The 21,210-nt window shown below is 50.1% G+C and overlaps 1 protein-coding gene across 1 annotated transcript in view; it reads left to right on the top strand.

The window, feature by feature from the left end:
- Window positions 1–20,807, top strand: part of LOC108527596 (putative SEC14-like protein 6) — a 23,089-nt gene extending 2,282 nt beyond the window's left edge. The window contains 10 exon segments of the mRNA XM_017868938.1: window positions 4,515–4,590; window positions 11,195–11,238; window positions 12,357–12,416; window positions 12,499–12,687; window positions 13,191–13,284; window positions 15,646–15,708; window positions 15,826–15,909; window positions 19,088–19,194; window positions 19,701–20,088; window positions 20,332–20,807. Of these exon segments, the coding sequence (XP_017724427.1) occupies window positions 4,515–4,590; window positions 11,195–11,238; window positions 12,357–12,416; window positions 12,499–12,687; window positions 13,191–13,284; window positions 15,646–15,708; window positions 15,826–15,909; window positions 19,088–19,194; window positions 19,701–20,088; window positions 20,332–20,444 (1,218 nt within the window). The 3' untranslated portion in view covers window positions 20,445–20,807.
- The last annotated feature ends 403 nt before the right edge of the window (window positions 20,808–21,210 follow it).

Genomic DNA, 21,210 nt, shown 5'->3' on the forward strand with positions numbered 1-21,210 from the left:
AAAAAAAAAAAAAAAAAAAAAAAAAATTAGCAACATAGAGCGACCCCATCTCTAACAACAACAACAACAACAACAACAACAACAACAACAACAACAAATAGCTGGTGTGGTGGCCCACGCCTGTAGTCCCAGCTACTTGGGAGGCTGAGGTGGGAGGATGGATTGAGCCTAGGAGGTTGAGACTGCAGTGAGCCATCATGGTGCCACTGCACTCCAGCCTGGGCAACAGAGCTAGACCCCTTTTCAAAAAAAAAAAACAAAAAAAAAAACAGAGTGTTTTGAGGGGATACTGAGTCTTTGAAATCCTGTGTATTTTACACTCACAGCAGACCTCAGTTCAGACTAGCCACGTTTGAAGAATTTGTGTCTACCGTACTGGACAGGGCTGGTGAAGGCTGCTGGCCTGCTGGGGAGGCTGCATTGGCAGGTCCCGTCCTCAGCTTGGAACTGGAGAAGGCAGGAACAGGGTGCATTTTCGTCTCTAGCCTGGGAGGAGTCCCTCGAAGGTCCTTAGGGTCTTTCCTTCGTGGTCGCACACGGCAAGCTTGGGCTTCAGGAAGACTCACACAGTGCCATGAGCATGGACGCAACGACGGGGCCTTGGAGGTCTCGATTCCTGCCATCACAGGGCTTTGCATGGGGTAGGTGGTGTATGCGGGGTGGACGGTGCCGGGAAGGGGTTCGTGGGGCAACGAGGGGCGGCGACCGGGCGCTGGAGTGGGCTTTCTGGTAGGGTCGCGAGACCAATGGGGAGGGTCGCGGTGTGGGCGGGGCGGGGCCCGGATCCAGGCTGGGGACGGGATGCGAGCCGGGCGTCCCCGCCCAACGCCCTGCCCTTCCGCGCCCTGCCTTTCGGTGCCAAGAACAGGCACAGGTGCCAAGAACAGGCACAGTTTCTCCTGTGCCTGTTCTTGGTTTTCTTCCTCAAGGTAGTGTGTGTAAAGCTGTGTGTTGGCAACTTCACCCATTTCCTTAGAAAATGGCTGAATGTGTTGCTGATATATAGCAATACCAGAAAATTTGTTTTTTGTCCATGAGAGTGAACAGGAAATTTATTTATTCATTTATTTAGAGACAGGGTCTCACTCTGTCACCTAGGCTGAGACTGAAGTGTAGTGGTGAGAACATGGTTCATTGCAGCCTCAAACTCCTGGGCTCAAACAACACTCCCACCTCAGGCTCCTGAATAGCTGGGACTACAGCCAGGCACACCACACCCAGTTAATTTTTAATTTTTTTTTCTTTTTTGAAATGGAGACTTGCTTTGTCACCCAGGCTGAAGTGCAGTGGTATGATCTTGGCTCACTTCAGCCTCTGCCTACCAGGTTCAAGAGACTCTCTGCCTCAGAGTCCTGAGTAACTGGGATCACAGGTGTGTGCTACCATACCCGGCTAATTTTTGTATTTTTTGTAGAGACGGGGTTTTGCCATGATGGCCAGAGTGGTCTGGAACTCCTGGCCTCCAGTGACCCACCTGCCTCAGCTTCCCAAAGTGCTGGTATTACAGGCACGAGCCACTCCGCTCAGCCAGAAAAGTTTTCATTTCTCTTTGATGAAAAGCAATTAAACACCATTCATACCTTGACAAAGCTGGGAGGGGAGTATGATTAAACTCTAGCTTAAGGATGATTGTGGCCTTCAAAAGTTGTGTTTCTTGGTATCCAAGAAGATGATTATAAAAATAAAATTAAAAAATAAAATAACAATTTTTTAAAAGTTGTGTTTCTTGAATTGTATGAATCTTTTTAAAATAAAGTGTAAAGAAATAAAGCTAGCGGAAAAATCTTACAAGTTGTTCAAGTGTGAATTCATACGTGATTATATCCCCATAATGCTGTTAGTTTTAATTTTAAAAAGTTCAAGTCATCGACTTTTTTTTTTTTTTTTTTTTTTTTTTTGAGATGTAGTCTTGCCCTGTTGCCCAGGCTGGAGTGCAGTGGTATGATCTCAGCTCACTGCAGCCTCTGCTGTCTGGGTCCAAGCAATTCTTGTGCCTCAGCCTCCTGAGTAGCTGGGATTACAGGCGCCTACCACACCCAGCTAATTTTTGTATTTTTAGTAGATATGGGGTTTCACCGTATTGGCCAGGCTGATCTCGAACTCCTGATCTCGTGTTGGCCAGGCTGATCTCGAACTCCTGACCTCAAATGATCTGCCTGCCTTGGCCTCCCAAAGTTCTGTGATTACAGGTATGAGCCACCGCACCCAGCCAATTGATCTTTTTTTTTTCTTTTTTTTTTTTTGAGACAGGGTCTTGATTTATTGCCCAGGCTGGAGTGCAGTGACATGATCTCAGCTCACTGCAATCTTTGCCTCCTGGGCTCAAGCAATTCTCCCACCACTGCCTCCCAAGTAGCTGGGACTATAGGCGTGCACCACCACGCCTGGCTAATGTATTTTTTGTAGTAATGAGATTTCACCTTGATGCCCAGGGTGGTCTTATAGCAGGACTAGCCACAGACAAAACTCCTCAGACACCGGGTTAAAGAAGGAAGAGGTTTTTTATTCAGCCAGGAGCGTCGGTAGACTCGCGTCTTAAGAGCCGAGCTCCCTGAGAAAGAAATACTTGGCCTTTTTAAAGGCTTAGAACTTTAAGGAGTCCACGTCAAAGGGTTGTGATAAATCGAGCAAGTGTGGGAAATGTGACTGGGGGCTACATGCATCAACTAACAGAACAGAAAGTTTTACAATGCTCTTTTTCATACAGTGTCTGGAATTTACGGATAACACAAGTAGTTTAGGCTAGGGGTTGATGTTATTATTATTACTTTGTTTAACTCCTAGGACTGGGTGGTGGTGCCAAGGTTGTCTGGCTATTTATCTTACTTTTGTTTCTCTCTCTCTCTTTCTCCTGTCTTTGAATTAGGCAAGGTGGGGGGAGGAGGGCAGCAGGAATAGTAGTGGTCTCCTCCCTTAGTCTCAAACTCCTGAGCTCAAGCAATCCACCTGCCTTGGTTGGCCAAAGTGCTGGGATTACAGGCATGAGCCACCTCACCTGGCCAAGTAATTGATCTTAATGCCCATGAGTTTAAATACAATACTCAAAAAAGAAAAAAAAGGAACAAAAACGAGGGGCGGTGTTCGGCATCAGGAAAAGGACATTCTGCTTAGACCTGGGATAACCCTCTTAAAAGACAGTTGAAGTCAGAAATTGAAAGAAAAAATTGCTCATGTTGGCTAAGAAATCCCTTCACCATTTCCAGCCTCACTTTCCTGACTTAGGGAATTGGTATAATGGCAGTATCATGTCAGGATTCATTTAATGCTTAGCCAAAGGCCAAACACTCTCTCATATTCCTGTAGACAAATGTTATCAGTCCATTTTGGGTGGGGGGTCAGGGAAAGTCCTTTGAGGGTCCATTTGGGGTCCAATGAGAATAAGACCCAGAGAGAGCGAAATGACTCAGACAAGGCCACAGTGGGACCTGCTGACTCTTTGTCCAGTGCTCTTTTCCTTACCACATTCATCAGTGTTGGAGCCTGGCTTTAGCCTACAGTCAATGACATCCACCCAGGAACGGACCCTCAGCTCTCAGACCCTGCAGGGTGGGCCCAGGGTCAGCTGAACTATCCCAACCAATTCCCAGGCCAGGTCAAGCCACCCCTCACTCGGGCCTGGCTAACGGGTTCCAAACCATGTCTTTACAGTGAAGCCTTCTAAGTCACAGTCCATCATTTCAACCCTAACCTATCAGGTACACAGCTCAGCCCTGCTTAAGTGTGGGAGGGAACCGTCAAAGACAAAATTGACACAAATTCAGTTTAAAGATCTCAATTATCTTTATTGCAATTCTAGAATCAGGCAACCAGTTCTGCCACTTGCTGGCTGTGTGACACTAGGCAAGTTGCTCAACCTCTCTGAGCCTCATACTCTGTGCAGTTTATGCTCCCACCTGACCTGGCCTGAAGGCTTCCTAAGGATAAAGATTAGTGCCCTAAAGAGGGCCCCTCCCTGCCCCCACATCCCTGAGTCAGGCTTGTAAACCTTCTCTGTGTTTAATCCACGTTTAATTTTCTCTGATGTTCAGTGTGGTAGGTTTTTGTTTGTTTGTTTGTTTTTTTGAGACAAAGTCATGCTCTTGTGCCCCAGGCTGGAGTGCAATGGTGCGATCTTGGCTCGCTGCAACCTCCACCTCCTGGGTTCAAGCGATTCTCCTGCCTCAGCCTCCCAAGTAGCTGGGATTACAGGTGCCCGCCACCACGCCCGGCTAATTTTTGTATTTTTAGTACAGATTGGGTGTTTCACCATTTGGCTAGGCTGGTCTCGAACTTCTGACCTCAGGTGATCCTCCCGCCTGTGCCTCCCAAAGCGAGCCACGGCGCCTGGCCTGTAGTTGGTTCTATCATCCCATTTCCAAGACGGAGAAAAACTGTTACGGCTTGACTCAGGCCTTGATCCTCCCAGCCTGAGTGGGCCCTCTTCACTCAGACATTCCCTTCCTCAAGCACAGTTGAGACCTGCAGGACTGAGAGTGGTTGACCTCTGACCCAGCTCTCTCCCTGTCTGTCCTCAGTTCCGGGAGAACATCCAAGGTGTGCCATCTGCCTTGCCCAGTCCTGATGACTACTTCCTCCTGTGCTGGCTCCGAGGTAAGGATAGAGCGTGGGGCTGGGGTAGCGTCAACGGCATGAAAGAGGAGTGTATTAGGTATCTATTGAGTGTATCAAATTACTCCAAAATATTGCCATTTAAAACAACTGCAAACATTTATTCTCTCTCATGATTTCTGTGGCCAGAAATTATGGAAACGCTTAGTGGGGTGGCTCTGACTCAGGGTCTCTCACGAGGTTGCAGTCAAGATATCCATCAGGGTGCAGTCATCTGAAGGTTTGGGGCAGGAGGATCTGCTTCCAAGATGTCGAACGTAGCTGGCAAGTCTGTGCTGGCTGTTGGCAGGGGGCTGCAGGAGGCTTCAGTTCTTCCTCACAGGGGCCGCTTGAGCATCCTCACAACATGGCAGTTGGCTTCACGCTGAGAGGTGACAGTGTGCTAGCAGCCCTCACTCTCAGCGCCTCCTCGGCCTCGGCATCCACTCTGGCGGTGCTTGAGGAGACCTTCAGCCCACCACGGCACCGTGGGAGTCCCTCTCTGGCCTGGCTGAGGCCGGAGCCGCCTCCCTCTGCTTGCGGGGAAGTATGGAGGGAGAGGCGCGGGCGGGAATCGGGGCTGCGCGCCGCGCTCGCGGGCCAGTGCGAGTTCCGGCAGGCGCGGACGCGGGCTCGGCGGGCCCCGCATATGGAGCGGCCGGCCGGCGCCGCCGGCCCAGGGCAGTGAGGGGCTTAGCACCCGGGCCAGCAGCTGCGGAGGTCGCGCCGGGTCCCCCAGGAGTGCGGGCCTGCAGGCGCTGCACTCAAATTCTGGCCGGGTTTAGCTGCCTCCCCGCGGGGCAGGGCTCGGGACCTGCAGCCCGCCATGTCTGAGCCTCCCGCCTGCGGTGGGCTCCGGAGCGGCCTGAGCCTCCTCGACGGGCGCCGTTCCCTGCTCCGTGGCGCCGGGTCCCATCGACCGCCCAAGGGCTGAGGAGTGCAGGCGCGCCCGGGATTGGCGGGCAGCTCCGCCTTCAGCCCCGTTACAGGATGCGCCGGGTAAAGCCAGCTGGGTTCCTGAGCCGGCTGGGGCCTTGGAGAACTTTTATCTAGCTAGAGGATGGTAAATACACCAATCAGCACTCTGTGTCTAGCTAAAGGTTTGTAAATACACCAATCAGTACTCTGTATCTAGCTAACTCTGTGTCTAGCTAACCTAGTGGCGACTTGGAGAACTTTTCTGTCTACCACTGTGTCTAGCTCAAGAATTATAAACACACCAATCAGCGCTCTGTCAAAACGGACCAATCAGCTCTCTGTAAAATGGACTAATCAGCAGGATGTGGGTGGGATCAGATAAGGGATTAAAAGCAGGCTGCCCCCCACCCCCCCCAGCCAACAGCAGCAACCCACTTGGGTTGTTTTCCACACTGTGGAAGCTTTGTTCTTTTGCTGTTTGCAACAAATCTTGTTGCTGCTCACTCTTTGGGTTCACGCTGTCTTTATGAGCTGTAACACTCACCTCAAAGGTCTGTAGCTTCACTCCTGAAGCTAACGAGACCACAAACCCACCAGAACCAACGAACAACTCCAGATGCGCTGCTTTTAAGAGCTGTATCACTTACCACGAATGTCTGCAGCTTCACTCCTGACAGCGAGACCGCAAACCCACCAGAAGGAAGAAGCTCCAGACACACCATCTTTAAGAACTGTAATACCCTGAGGGTGCACAGCTTCATTCTTGAAGTCTGTGAGACCAAGAACCTACCAATTCCGGATACGCCGCCATGAATGATCCCAGTGAGCAGGAAGGAAGTGGTAATATCTTACAATGAAGCCTTCTGAGTCACATTCCATTTTTTTTTTTGAGATGGAGTCCCACTCTGTTGCCCAGGCTGGAGTGCAGTGGTGTGATCTCGGCTCACTGCCATCTCCGCCTCCCAGGTTCAAGTGATTCTCGTGCCTCAGCCTCACAAGTAGGTAGGATTCATGTGCCACCACGCTCAGCCCATTTTTGTGTTTTTAGTAGAGACAGAGTTTCATCATGTTAGCCAGGCTGGTCTCAAACTCTTGACCTCACCTGATCCACCTGTCTGTCTTGGTCTCCCAGAGTACTGGGATTACAGGCATGAGCCATCTCGCTGGGCCAAATTCCATCATTTCTACAGTTATCTATCAGGTACACAGCTCAGCCTTTCTCAATGTGGGAGGGAACTGTCAAAGACAAAATTACGACACATTTGGTTTAAAGATCTGAGTTATCTCTACTGCAATTCTAGAATCAGGCAACATTTCATGTTATGAGATAGAAAAAGTGTTCAGTGAGTCAAGCAGAGGAGTTTGGCTTTATACACAGAAAAGGGGCTGAAGAAAGCAGAAACAGAACAAAAGGCAAATCTATCATTTCAAAGCTACAATACTTTTCTGGTAAGGCAAGAACAATGGAAAGATAACTGATTGGTTTACATCAGGTGAGTTCAGGTTACTTTTTGCTGTAAGGCTAAAAACAGAACTTCATTAACATACCAGTTGAAGATTGTAACTGGACTGGCCTGTTAGGGAAATTAGGTGCGCGCGCTCTCTATTTCTCTTTCTCTTTTAAACAAGGTCTCACTCTGCAGGCCAGGCTGACCTCACTGTAGTCTTGACCTCCTGGGCTCAAGCGATCCTCCCACCTCAGCCTCCCTAGTAACTGGGACTATAGGAGCTCGGCACCACACCTGGCTAATTTTTGTGTGTATTTTTTGTAGAGACAGAGTTTTGCCATGTTGCTCAGGCTGGTCTAGAACTCCTGCGTTCCAGTAATCCACCTCCCTCAGCTTCCCAAAGTGCTGGGATTATAGGCATGAGCCACCGTGCCTGTCTGGGCTGTCCCTTGATTTCTCAGGTCACATAACAACTCAGTTTCAGTTTAGTAAGCATGGGGACTCCATCTTGATTTTTGGTCTTGTCTGTTGGGACCTAGTGCAGGAGTTTAGTACAAAGCAATGGCCTCCTATAATTTTTGTTTAGCAGAACAGGGAGTGAATGCCAGGTAAGGATCACTGATGGTCATCTTGGAGGTGGCTAGTACAAGGAGTGGAAATACTTTCATATTTTGGACACTTATTCTGTACCAGGCAACGGGTACAGCAGTTTTTATGTATTATTTATTTTTTGAGTCAGTCTAACTCTGTCACCCAGGCTGGAGTGCAGTGGCAGAATCTTGGCTCATGGCAACCTCCGCCTCCTGGGCTCAAGCGATTCTCCTCCCTCAGCTTCCTGAGTATCTGGATTTACAGGTGCCTGCCACCACGTCCAGCTAATTTTTGTTTTTTAGTAGAGATGGGGTTTCACCATGTTAGCCAGGCTGGTCTCAAACTCCTGACCTCAAGTGATCCACCTGCCTCAGCCTCCCAAAGTGCTGGGATTACAGGCATGAGCCACCACGCCCGGCCATTTATCTATTATTTTCTTTCTTCCTTCCCTCCTCCTCCTCCTTGTTCAACCCAATTAGGCAGGTATTATTGTTAGCTTTGTTTTTGCATTGGAGGAAGCTGTGGCTTATAAAGGTTAAACCACTTGACCAAGGCCACTATGCTAGCAGGTGACAAAGTCAGGTCAGTCTGATGTTAGAGGCCAGTTGCTTAACATCCTCTCATAAAAAGAGTTTGGGGACCAGGTTAGGGAAGAAGTTTGCTCTTGAGATAAATGTCAGAATCCCAGGAATCCAAATGCACAGACAGGATTCTCAGTGGCCCCGAAAATGTGACTGTAACTCCTACACTTAGATCCTTCCCTGAGGGGTACATAAGGGGCAGGCGGTAGGGCTGGAGTTGGTTTCAGCTGCGGTGAGAAAACCACTGTGAAAACCATGTTGATCGTCACGCTTGCTCCTACTATTGCAGAGTACACAGGATTTCACATCCCTGGATGTCGGTTAATCTGTGATGAATAGCCTTGGTAAAACCTGTGATGGCAACTTGCCTCTGAGCCTGGTGTGTACTTTATATAAGTTATGACAAGGCTGGGCTAGGGGTCTCACACCTCTAATCCCAACACTTTTGGAGGCCGAGGAAGGAGGATTGATTGAATCTGGGAATTTGAGGTCAGCCTCGGTAACATAGGGAGACCTCACCTCTACAAAAAATTTTAAAACTTAGCCAGACCTGGTGGCGCACCTGTGGTTCCAGCCACTTGGGAGGCTGAGGTGGGAGAATCACTTAAGCCCAGGAATTTGAGACTAGCCTGGACAACATGGCAAAACCCCAACTCTACAAAAAAATACACAAAAATCTTGGCCAGGCGTGGTACTGCATGCCTGTGTTCCCAGCTACTGGGGAGACTGAGGTGGGAGGATCACTTGAACCTGGGAAATTGAGGTTGCAGTAAGCTATGGTTGTGCCACTGCACTCCAGCCTGGGTGACACAGCAAAACCTTGTCTTAAAAACGAACAAACAAAAGCTATGACATAGTAGCCAACAGGGTTTCCTAGCTCATCTTTGCTCAGTACTATGTCCTTTAAACTGCCACCAAATCAAAAAAGAGTCCCAATTGGAGTTCCAAAGACAGGCGTCTAGTCCCCGCTCTGCCTCTTACTAGCTGTATTGTGGGGACAAGAAAGAGAGATCAGACCGTTACTGTGTCTATGTAGAAAGAAGTAGACATAAGAGACTCCATTTTATTCTGTACTAAGAAAAATTCTTCTGCCTTGAGATACTGTTAATCTGTAACCCTACCCTCAACCCTGTGCTTGCAGAGACAGGTGCTGTGTTGACTCAAGGTTTAATGGATTTAGGGCGATGCAGGATGTGCTTTGTTAAACAAGTGCTTGAAGGCAGTATGCTTGTTAAAAGTCATCAACATTCTCTAATCTCAAGTACCCAGGGACATAATACACTGCGGAAGGCCACAGAGACCTCTGCCTAGGAAAGCCAGGTATTGTCCAAGGTTTCTCCCCATGTGATAGGCTGAAATACGGCCTCATGGGAAGGGAAAGACCTGACCGTCCCCCAGCCCGTGACACCCATAAAGGGTCTGTGCTGAGGAGAATTAGTAAAAAAGGAAGGCCTCTTTGCAGTTGAGACGACAGGAAGGCATCTGTTTCCTGCTTGTCCCTGGGCAATAAAATGTCTCCGTGTAAAACCCAATTGTAGGTTCTATTTACTGAGATAGGAAAAAACTGCCTAAGGGCTGGAGGTGAGATGTGCTAGAGGCAAAGCTGCTCTCTAATGCACCAAGATGTTTATATATGTGCACGTCAAAGCACAACACCTTTTCTTTTATTTTCTTTTTTTTTTTAATTTTTGTTTTGAGATGGAGTCTTGCTCTGTCGCCGGGCTGGAATGCAGTGGCCGGATCTCAGCTCACTGCAAGCTCCGCCTCCCGGGTTCACGCCATTCTCCTGCCTCAGCCTCCCGAGTAGCTGGGACTACAGGCGTCCGCCACCTCACCCGGCTAGTTTTTTGTATTTTTTAGGAGAGACGGGGTTTCACCGTGTTAGCCAGGATGGTCTCGATCTCCTGACCTCGTGATCCGCCTGTCTCGGCCTCCCAAAGTGCTGGGATTACAGGCTTGAGCCACCGCGCCCGGCCCACAACACCTTTTTCTTAACCTTGTTTATGACCCAGAGACATTTGTTCACATGTTCTCCTGCTGACCCTCTCTCTCTCTCTCCACTATTACTCTATTGTCCTACCACATCCCCCTCTCAGAGAGGGTAAAGATAATGATCAATAAATACAGAGGAAACTCAGACTGGTGCAGAGCGGGTCCTCCCTATACTGAGCGCCGGTCCTCTGGGCCCACTTTTCTTTCTCTATACTTTGTCTCTGTGTCTCTTTCTTTTCTCAAGTCTCTCCTGACGAGAAACACCCACAGGTGTGGAGGGGCTGTCCTTTCATGTATGAGACCTGGGGCCAATGGCCCCCTTCTGTTGGGCCCTCAGTTTCCTCATAGGGAATGAGGCTTTCTTCCCCCACACCAGCACCTTTCATGGTGGTTATGATGCCCAGGTGGAATCAATGTGAGAACTACTCCCCAAGGCCCTGGGGACCAAGTGAAACCACGTGGTTCTCACCAGCCAGAGGCTCTCGGCGGAAGTGCTGCTGCAAAGCCAGTGAGCCGATGGCTGACTCCTAGAAAGCCGGGCGACAGCCCAGCTGGGGCTGGGCTCGGGGCAGAGGACTGCACTGACAGCCTTCTGGGGCTGCTAGGACCTTACTCCCATTTGTTTATAACATCCACTGGGTGTTTTTCTGATTATAAAATCATAGCCCATTTATCATGGAAAATCTGGAAGGTATAGAAAAAGAAAAACACAACGATATTTCTATAAATCATCCATAATCTCACCGTGGCCATTAGGCAACCTTATATATAATTTTTCTTTTTTTTTCTTTTTATAGAGACAAAGTCTCACTATGTTGCCTAGGCTGGTCTCGAACCCCTGGGCTCAAGCAGTGTCACTGCAACCTCTGCCGCCGGGGTTCAAGTGATTCTCCTGCCTCAACCTCCCGAGCAGCTGGGATTACAGGCCCTTCTTTTGTGATTCTTCAGTTACTTCAGGCCATCTGGGTGTATACGTGCAAGTCACAGGGGATGCGATGGCTTGGCTTGGGCTCAGAGGCCTGACACCTGGAGTGAGCCTCTAGAATTCCACAACCATAACCCTGTCTCTTGTTGCAGCTTGGAGCTTTGACCTGCAGAAATCAGAGGACGTGCTGCGGAAGGTGAGGTTGACACCTCTCCCTGCCTAGCCTGGTCCTGTTTCCTATCCCAAGTCTGAGGCACAAATTTATTCATTCATTAATCCATCCATTCATAGAACACGCATTCATTGAGACTGGAAGGTAAACCTGGCCCAGCACTAGGCGCTGGGGAGACTGCAGTGATGGGAAGAGAGAAAAAAGAAACCAGAGGAACAAAGAAGACAATTCCTGAGAATGGAAAGTACAATGAAGACAGCAAAACAGGAAAAGAGGGAAGAGAGATCAGGGACATTTCAGTAGGGACATGAATGCCCAAAAGGAAGCAAGCATGTGAAGATCAGGGTGGAGGGCACAGCCCATGCAAAGGCCCTGAGGTGGGAATGAGCTGGTGTATTTTTTTTTTTCTTTTTGAGACAGTCTTGCTCTGTTGCCCAGGCTGGAGTACAATGGTGTGATCTCAGCTCACTGCAACCTCTGCCTCCCAGGTTCAAGGGATTCTCCTGCCTCAGCCTCCCAAGTAGCTGGGATTACAGGCATGCGCCACCACACCTGGCTAATTTTGTATTTTTAGTAGAGACAGAGTTTCATCATGTTGGCCAGGCTGGTCTCGAACTCCTGACCTCGGGTGATCCACCCACCTTGGCCTCCCAAAATGCTGGGATTATAGGCGTGAACCATTGTGCCTGGCCCGAGCTGGTATTCTAGGAGCACACGGAGATCGTGTTGGAGAGAGAAAGGGAAATGATGAGTCTGCATGGGTGGCCCCAACCCATCAGCCAGGCCCTGCAGGCCTTGTAGGGGGTATAGGTTTTTGCTTAAGGGCAACTGGAAGTCAGGGAGGAGAGTCTGACTCCCAGGGTGGCCATGCGGGAGGGGCCATGGGAAACATCTGGAAGGATGCAGGGGGAGACAGCTGCAGAGTGCAGGCCTCCCCTGTTCCTTTCTGGGTCTCTCCTGGCCTCTCAGATGCATGTCCCCATCCTGTTTCCATTCCTCAATTCTATGTCAGTGGAGCCTGGAGATGCTCTGGCAAGCCCTTAGTGGTTGCAGGCAGAGGGACCTGGCCTGGTGTCCCCAGGTACCCACAGAGGTCTTTGGGACAGGCAGAAACTTCACCACCTCCTGCCATGTCTCTGCAGCATATGGAGTTCCGGAAGCAACAAGACCTGGCCAGCATCCTTGCCTGGCAGCCCTCAGAGGTGAGCATCTCTCAAACCCATGCCCTGATCCCTGGGCCCTCAGCCCTCGGCACTGAGCCCCGTCTCCTGTGTATGCATCCAGGTGGTCAGGCTGTACAACGCCAACGGCATATGCGGCCAGGACGGTGAGGGCAGCCCTGTCTGGTACCACATCATGGGAAGCCTGGACCCCAAGGACCTCTTGCTCTCGGCCTCCAAACAGGAGTTGCTCAGCGACAGCTTCCAGAGCTGTGAGTTGCTTCTGCGGGAGTGTGAGCTGCAGAGTCAGAAGGTGTGTGGGTGCCACCCTGGGCAGCTGCAGCGGGACATAGCACCCTCACCCCCTGAGCCCCACACCCAGAATTTGCCTTCCTCCTGGTACTGAGGAGTGAATGCAGGTTCAGAGAGGCCAAGGACCCACCCAAGGCCACACAGTATGTGGCTGAACTGGGACTCATTTCTCCCCCAACTGGCCCCAAAGCCCACTCAACCCACTGGGCCACACTGCCCTCTGCAGCCTCATTGGATGAGAGGGACAGGGATTTCAGCCTCACTGGACCAAAGAGGGAACTGCAATACAGCAATTTGCCCTCCCATGGACAGACACAAAGAGGGCAGTCCTTGGGCCACTCCAGTCCTGGCATCCTGTGGGATGGCCCCTTCCCTCCCCCCATCTCCATGCCATGCAAGCCGAGAGAAGCCAGGCCAGTGCCCTGGGCTCAGGCCCAGCCCCATCTTGGATAGGGGTTGGGGCAGTGACCCTCACAGGGTCTCACCCCCGTCATTCCCTTGCAGCTGGGGAAGAAGGCGGAGAAAATCACAGCTGTCTTTGATCTTGAGGGGCTGGGCCTGAGGCATCTGTGGAAGCCAGGAATAGAGCTGCTCCAGGAGATCAGGTGACCCTGCCAGGGGCATGGGTGAGTGGTCAAATGCCTAGGTCTTTACCCTCCACTTGTTGGTGTCTCTCTCATCACTGCCAGGTGACTGCCTGCCCACAGGCCCTGTTTGCAGCTCTTTTTTTTTTTTTTGAAATGGAGTTTCGCTCTTGTTGTCCAGGCTGGAGTGCAATGGCGCAATCTCGGCTCACCACAACCTCCATCTCCTGAGTTCAAGAGATTGTCCTGCCTCAGCCTCCCGAGTAGCTGCGATTATAGGCATGTACCACCATGCCCAGCTTTATATTGTTGGCAGGGATATTTTCATACCCACAGCCTCTCGGGGCTGTGCCAAGTTGGGTGTGGCACCCCCATGTCACCATCTCATGTTCAGCAGGTCACAACAGGGCCCCATTCCTCGACCTGCCAGTGTCCCTATGGATGTCCCTGTCCTCATATTCTGGTTCTGCTCACTCTCCTTCCACCCCTGATCTCTGCCCTCACCCCCAATACCTGCCTACCCTTCTGCTTCCAGCCTTTGAGCTTCCTTTTTACCATTTCCTCTAGGAAGGGCTGAGGGTAGATCAACTCTGGGAGTGCTGCAGTAGGAGGGAAGCTGTGGGGAGGCCTGGGCCGCAGGGCAGCCAGCCTACCTGTTCCTTTCTTTCTGTTTCACCCAGGACAACAAAAAACTTAAACATAAAAAGTGTTATGGCCACCAGCCACAGTGGCTTATGCCTGTAATGCCAACATTTTGGGAGGCTGAGGCAGGAGGATCACTTGAGCCCAGGAATTTAAGACCAGCCTGGTCTTGAACATAGCAAGACCCTATCTCTACAAAATAAGAGTATTAGCTGGGCGTGGTGGTGTATGAAGGTGGTCTCAGCTACTTGGGAGGCTGAGGTGGGAGGATCATTTGAGCCCAGAAACTTGAGGTTGCAGAGTTGAGATTGCGCCACTGCACTCCAGTCTGGGATGTAAATTATATCTCAGTTTTTTTGTTTTGTTTTGTTTTTTGAGACGGAGTCTCACTCTGTTGCCCAGGCTAGAGTGCAGTGGCTCACTGCAGCCTCCGCCTAACAGGTTCAAGTGATTCTCCTGCCTCAGCCTCCCAAGTAGCTGGGATTACAGGTGCCCGCCACCACACCCGGCTAATTTTTGTATTTTTAGTAGAGAGGGGGTTTCACCATGTTGCCCCAGCTGGTCTCAAACTCCTGACTTCATAATCCGACCACTTTGGCCTTCCAAAGTGTGGGATTACAGGCATGAGCCACCACGCCCGGCCGATATCTCAGTCTTTTTAAAAAAACCATTCCCGGCCGGGCACAGTGGCTCACACCTGTAATCCCAGCACTTCGGGAGGCCGAGGCAGGCGGATTACGAGGTCAGGAGATCGAGACCATCCTGGCTAACATGGTGAAATCCCATCTCTACTAAAAATACAAAAAATTAGCCAGGCGTGGTGGCGGGTGCCTGTAGTCCCAGATACTCGGGAGGCTGAGGCAGGAGAGTGGCGTGAACCCGGGAGGCGGAGCTTGCAGTGAGCTGAGATGGCGCCACTGCACTCCAGCCTGGGCGACAGAGCGAGACTCCGTCTCAAAAAAAAAAACAAAAACAAACAAAAAAAAACATTCCCTATTTGCAGTGTCTCTTGTAAACAAATGTAATGGGGCCTATTGGGACTCATTTGTAGAAATCAAATATCCTTTCACACAGTGTACTCTTATTCTTGGCAAGAATGTTTTACTGTCTAACTAAGAATTTTAATTGGTTTATCTTATTTAAAATTTAAAAGTAAATAAAATAAAAGCCATTCCTTGCAACTTTGTATATTATACTAAAAGAAAGTCTCTCTTCTCTCTCATTCCTGAAGCTGAACTATTGTCTGAGCCATGTGGGAGGGAAACTTCCAGAGTCGTGAATGGGATTTTTCTTGCCTGTCATGGGTAGAGTCATCCCCCTAGTCATCTGTCAAGAATCTGCACTAGGCCAGGCGTGGCAGTTCACACCTGTAATCCCAGCATTTTGGGAGGCTGAGGTGGGAGGATCGCTTGAGCCCAGGAGTTCAAGACCAGCCTGGGCAACATAGGAAGACCCCATCTCTAGAAAATAAAATAAGAAATAAAAAATAATAATAAAAAGAAGCTGTACTAGCTGATTCAAGGAAGGTCTATGACTAGGATCCGACAAACCGGAAGTAGCGGATTTTCTGTGTCTGGGTGGGTTCTTGGTGTCTGGGCATCCGGAGCTGTCTGCATCAAAGCCTTGGATGGTTGGCATTCGAGGCTAAGGCTGTGCCCTTGGGGGCCTCACAGGGCGAGGGGATGCAAGAGGATAGTGTTCAGACGCCCATCACTTCTGCCACTTGGTTCAACAGTTTTTCTCAGCACTTGAGGCAAATTACCCTGAGATCTTGAAGAATTTAATTGTTGTCAATGGTGAGTAAAGCAGCCCAGGATATGCATGAGTTGGGGGGACAGGGGGTGTGGGGTGACTGGGTGGGCACCTGAGACCCCAGTCAGCCACCTGAGAGAGCAGTTCTGTGCCTGTTCCAGCCCCCAAGCTATTCACTGTAACCTTCAACCTGGTCAAGTCTTACATGAGTTAAGAGACACGCAGGAAGGTGGTGATTCTGGGAGGTGAGCGAGCCATCTGGGGCCTCTTTTCCAGCCCGGATGCTGAGCTGAGGGTGGTCCTTCTCACAGATCTGATGGTTCCTGCATCTGAAGGCATCGGGCACCCAACTGGTGTTGAGGGCCCACTGCCTGGTGGGCTGCCAGGTGGGCTGCTGTGCCTGCCCCCCAGAGGGAGGAGGGGCCAGGAAGGGTCTCAGAGATTCCTGGAGGTAGCATGGGTGGAGATCCCAATTTGAGGTTAGGAGATCTGGATCTGAGACTTGGCCTTGCCAGTTATTAGCTGCAAGTGGAATGAGTCACTCACCTGCTCTGTCTTGATCTTGGTTACCTCATGGGTTTAATTTAAGGGAGAATTAGATCCGGGTTTCTGGTGGCACACAGTGGCTCATGCCTGTAATCCCAGCACTTTGGGAGGCCGAGGCAGGAAGATTTCTTGAGCTCAGGAGTTGGAGACTAGCCTGGGAAACATAATGAGACCCTGTCTCTACAATAAATAAATAAATTAGCCAGGCATGGTGGTGCACACCTACAGTCCCAGCTACTCTGGAGGATGATGTGGGAGGATCACTGGAGTCCAGGAGGTTGAGGCAACAGTGAGCTGAGAGCATGTCACTGAATTCCAGCCTGAGTGACAGAGTGAGACCCTATCTCAAAAAAAAAAAAAAAAAAAAACAAAAAACAAAAAAACAAAAAAACAGGCCAGGCACGGTGGCTGATGCCTGTAGTCCCAGAACTTTTGGAGGCTGATGGATCATGAGGTCCAGAGTTCAAGACCAGCCCGGACAATATGGTGAAACCCCGTCTTTACTAAAAATACAAAACTTAGCCGGGCCTGGTGGCGGGCGCCTGAAATCCCAGCTACTCGGGAGGCTGAGGCAGGGAACTGCTTGAACCTGGGAGGTGGAGGTTGCAGTGAGCTGAGATTGTGCCACTGCACTCCAGCCTGGGTGACAGAGTGAGACTCCATCTCAAAAAAAAAAAAAAAAAAAAAAGAAATCTAGGTTTTCCAAATTATATAAGTAATACAGTTTAGAAATTTGTAAAGTACAGAAATGTATAAGGAAGGGGGGACCATCCTGTCACCCAGCGAACTACAGTTAACACTATCCTTTTCAGAGAAATATATTTTCAAAAAAAATGGGTTCATACCATACATATACCGTTTTGTAACTACTTATATGATAATCATTTTCCCATTTTAGCAAAGTTCTAAATTCAGGTTGTTTGTATTATTTTTATTATTAGGAACAAATCAGTAGTGATGATCCTTATAGACAACCTTTGTACACATCCACAATTTTTTCCATAGGATAAAATCCTAGAAATGGCAGATTTTTATCCCCCAAAGGAAAATGCACATTAGGACTTTTTTTTTTTTTTTCCTGAGACAGGGTCTCACTCTGCCGCCCAGGCTGAAGTACAGTTGGCGTGATCTTGGCTCACTGCAGCCTCAACCTCCAGGGCTCAAGCAATACTCCCACTTCAGCCTCCAAAGTAGCTGGGATTACAGGCATGCCACCACACCTGGCTACATGTTAGGACTTTTGATACCTTTTTCAGTGTAGTACTCATGCAGATTGCAGAGTTTAACTCCACCATCTGCGTGTGAATGTGCCCGTTTTCCCACACTCTTGCCATAGTTGGACATTAATAATTTAAAATATTCTTGCCATTTTTATAATGGAAAATGATGTTTATTGTTATTTTACGTTGGGTTATTAGGTTCTTTTATCACTCGTGAGGCTGGACTTTTTCTTTATGCTAATCGACTATTTTAATTTGTTGTTTATTGCCTTCTTGTGTCTCATGACCATTTTCTAGGAAAGTATTTTTTATGCTATTAATTTATAAATACTCTTTGCATATTAAGCACCTTGTCCTTTCCTGCTATGGAGGCTGACAACATGGGAGGATCACTTAAGTCCATATATATATATATATATGTGTGTGTGTGTATATATATAAATTTGAGATATATACATATATATATATGAAATATATATATTTATTTCAGAGATAAGGTCTCTCTGTGTTGCCCAGGCTGGAGTGCAGTGGCATGATCATAGCTCACTCCAGCCTCAACCTCCTGGGCTCTAGCGATCCTCCTGCCTCAGCCTCCTGAGTAGCTGGCACTATAGATGCACACTACCACACCTGGCAAATTTATTGTTATTTTTGTAGAGTCATGTTTTACTGTGTTACCCAGACTAGTCTCAAACTCTTAGCCTCAAGCAGTCCTCCTGCCTGGGGCTCCTTAAGTGCCGGAATTACAGGCATGAGCCACCATGTCTGGGCCTTCCCTGTCGTATTTGTGGCATTTGGGCCAGTTCATAGTTTGCCTATTATCTGATTTTTGACTTAGTGTTATTTATTTATTTATTTATTTATTTATGAGATGGGGTTTCTCTCTGTTGCCCAGGCTGGAGTACAGTGGCATGATCTCAGCTCACTGTAACCTCTGCCTCCCAGGCTCAAGCAATTCTCCCTCCTCAGCCTCCCAAGTAGCTGGAACCACAGGAGTACACCACCAGGCCCAGCCTAGTGTTATGTTTTTATGCCAAATTGGGGGGCTTTTCCTTTGTTTTTTCCACCGCTTCGTGCTTACACAGTCCTTCTCTATCCGAGGGTACTGGGTGTCCACCTCTGCTTTCATTTATTTTGTTCCTGCAATGCCCATGTCCCTTTGTCTGTGGAACATCCTTGGCCATCTTGGAGCAGCTGTGGGGAACTGACACGAGTTTCGCCCTGCAGTTCTGAGGGTGCTGGAGCCCTGGGAGCTGAGGGCAGTATCTGACCAGAAGGCTGAGTTTAGTCTCTAAGGGAAAGTGAAGCCCAGGTCATAGCCTGCCTGACCTCAACCCCAAGCTCCAGGAGTTGCTGGTCCGAGTTTCTATGAACGTGGCCAATGGGCCAATACGTAGACAGAAGTGGGGGCAGGGCCTGCAGGGTCAGTAAGAGAGGGGCAGGCCTGGGGACAGGACCTAGTCAACACGCACATGCTGAGCCCCAGGGCAAGACCTAGGGCCACTCGGCTTCCCTCTTCCAGGACAGGACTGCTCTAGGCAGTAGAGTGGCAAAAGCACGCCAGGGAGACAGAGCAACTGGCCATAGGACAGATCTGGGCTCAGCCCCCTCTTCCCTCCGTTGAGTCTCCTGGAGTCCCTCTCTTGCTCCCATGCAGACAACTGGAAGCAGGAGCTGACAAAATTCATCAGCCCCGACCAGCTGCCCGTGGAGTTTGGGAGGACCATGACTGACCCCGATGGCAACCCCAAGTGCCTGACCAAGGTACAGGGTGCCCAGAGGATGGGAAAGGAGGGGAGAAGCTGTGATCTAGTGCCCACACACCCCTTCACCCACAGATCAACTATGGGGTGAGGTGCCCAAGAGCTACTACTTGTGCAATCAGGTGAGGCTGCAGTATGAGCACACAGTGTCCGTGGGCTGCGGCTCCTCCCTGCGGGTGGAGAACGAGATCCTGTTCCCAGGCTGTGTGCTCAGCCACTCCACACCTGGGAACAGCTGGGAAGGGCCTGGACCCCAGGCAGGGGTCGCCAGTGGGGCTNTTCCCTCCGTTGAGTCTCCTGGAGTCCCTCTCTTGCTCCCATGCAGACAACTGGAAGCAGGAGCTGACAAAATTCATCAGCCCCGACCAGCTGCCCGTGGAGTTTGGGAGGACCATGACTGACCCCGATGGCAACCCCAAGTGCCTGACCAAGGTACAGGGTGCCCAGAGGATGGGAAAGGAGGGGAGAAGCTGTGATCTAGTGCCCACACACCCCCTTCACCCACAGATCAACTATGGGGGTGAGGTGCCCAAGAGCTACTACTTGTGCAATCAGGTGAGGCTGCAGTATGAGCACACAGTGTCCGTGGGCTGCGGCTCCTCCCTGCGGGTGGAGAACGAGATCCTGTTCCCAGGCTGTGTGCTCAGCCACTCCACACCTGGGAACAGCTGGGAAGGGCCTGGACCCCAGGCAGGGGGTCGCCAGTGGGGCTCTGTCCACTGCAGGTGGCAGTTCGCATCGGATGGCGGGGACATCGGCTTTGGGGTTTTCCTGAAGACCAAGATGGGGGAGCGGCAGAGGGCTAGGGAGATGACGGAGGTGCTGCCCAGCCAGTGCTACAACGCCCACCTTGTGCCCGAGGACGGGAGCATCACCTGCCTTGGGGTCAGCAGCTGTAAGGGTTGGCAGGGGTGGCTTCACCTGGAGCTAGGGTCTGGTGTGAAGGGTGCTACAACGTGCATCCATGTCCTACCAGGTGAGGGCCCTTGGTTCTGGTGGGCACAGTGTGAGGCTGGCTCTGGGCTCTCAGCCGTGGCAATGGTTCCCTGGTCTGGGTACCCATGTCCCCTGTACCACCATGAAAGTCAGAGTCCCAGGTGGGGCATCTTGTCTGAATAATGTCTGTCCCTCACTGCAGATGTCCTGAGGTTTGACAACACCTACAGCCTGGTTCCTTCTAAACGCATCAGCTACACCGTGGAGGTACTGCTCCCAGACCAAACCTTCATGGAGAAGATGGAGAAATTCTAGGTGAACTTCATGGTCCCCACGCCCTCCTCTTTGATCTCTGAATCCACGATGAGTTCACGGCCTTCCCTGGTCAGACCCTGTTCAACCTCTCAGGAACAGGGATTCTACAACAGCGGGTCACAGCCTATGCATCACAGCTGGCCCACTCCTCAGGAATGGCTGGGACAGTGTCCCAGTGGTGGCCCGACAGTCACAGCAAAACAACACAGACACTCCATCCCGACCATGACCTGCTGTGACCTCAAGCTCAGCAAAAACCCCAGGCTTTTTTCTATCAACCAATACCAAGAAATAAGTTACTCTTCTAAAATATAGTATTAGGCCGGGCATGGTGGCTCATGCCTGTAATCCCAGCACTTTGGGAAGCCAAGGCAAGCAGATCATTTGAGGTCAGGAGTTCAAGACCAGCCTGGCCAACATGGTGAAACCCTCATCTCAACTAAAAATGCAAAAATTAGCCAGGTATGATGGTGCATGCTTGTAATTCCAGCTACTTGGGAGGCTGAGGCAGGAGAGTTGCCTAAACTTGGGAGGAGGAGGTTGCAGTGAGCCAAAATCGTGCCACTGCTCTCCAGCCTGGATGACAGAGGAAGACTCTGTCTTGAAAAAATAAAATAGTATTAATAGAAAATTTAAAATATAGTGTAGCTAAGAGATGGGGAAATAATTACCATTGAAAAGATAGTTTATTACTCACAGTTCCCCTGCTGTGCCATTGTGGGAGGAAGAGGGGTCCCCAGGAAGGCATCAAGGTCAAACATCACCC

The sequence above is a fragment of the Rhinopithecus bieti genome, unplaced genomic scaffold, assembly GCF_001698545.2.
Source record: "Rhinopithecus bieti isolate Rb0 unplaced genomic scaffold, ASM169854v2 scaffold_4666, whole genome shotgun sequence".
Classification (NCBI taxonomy): domain Eukaryota; kingdom Metazoa; phylum Chordata; class Mammalia; order Primates; family Cercopithecidae; genus Rhinopithecus; species Rhinopithecus bieti.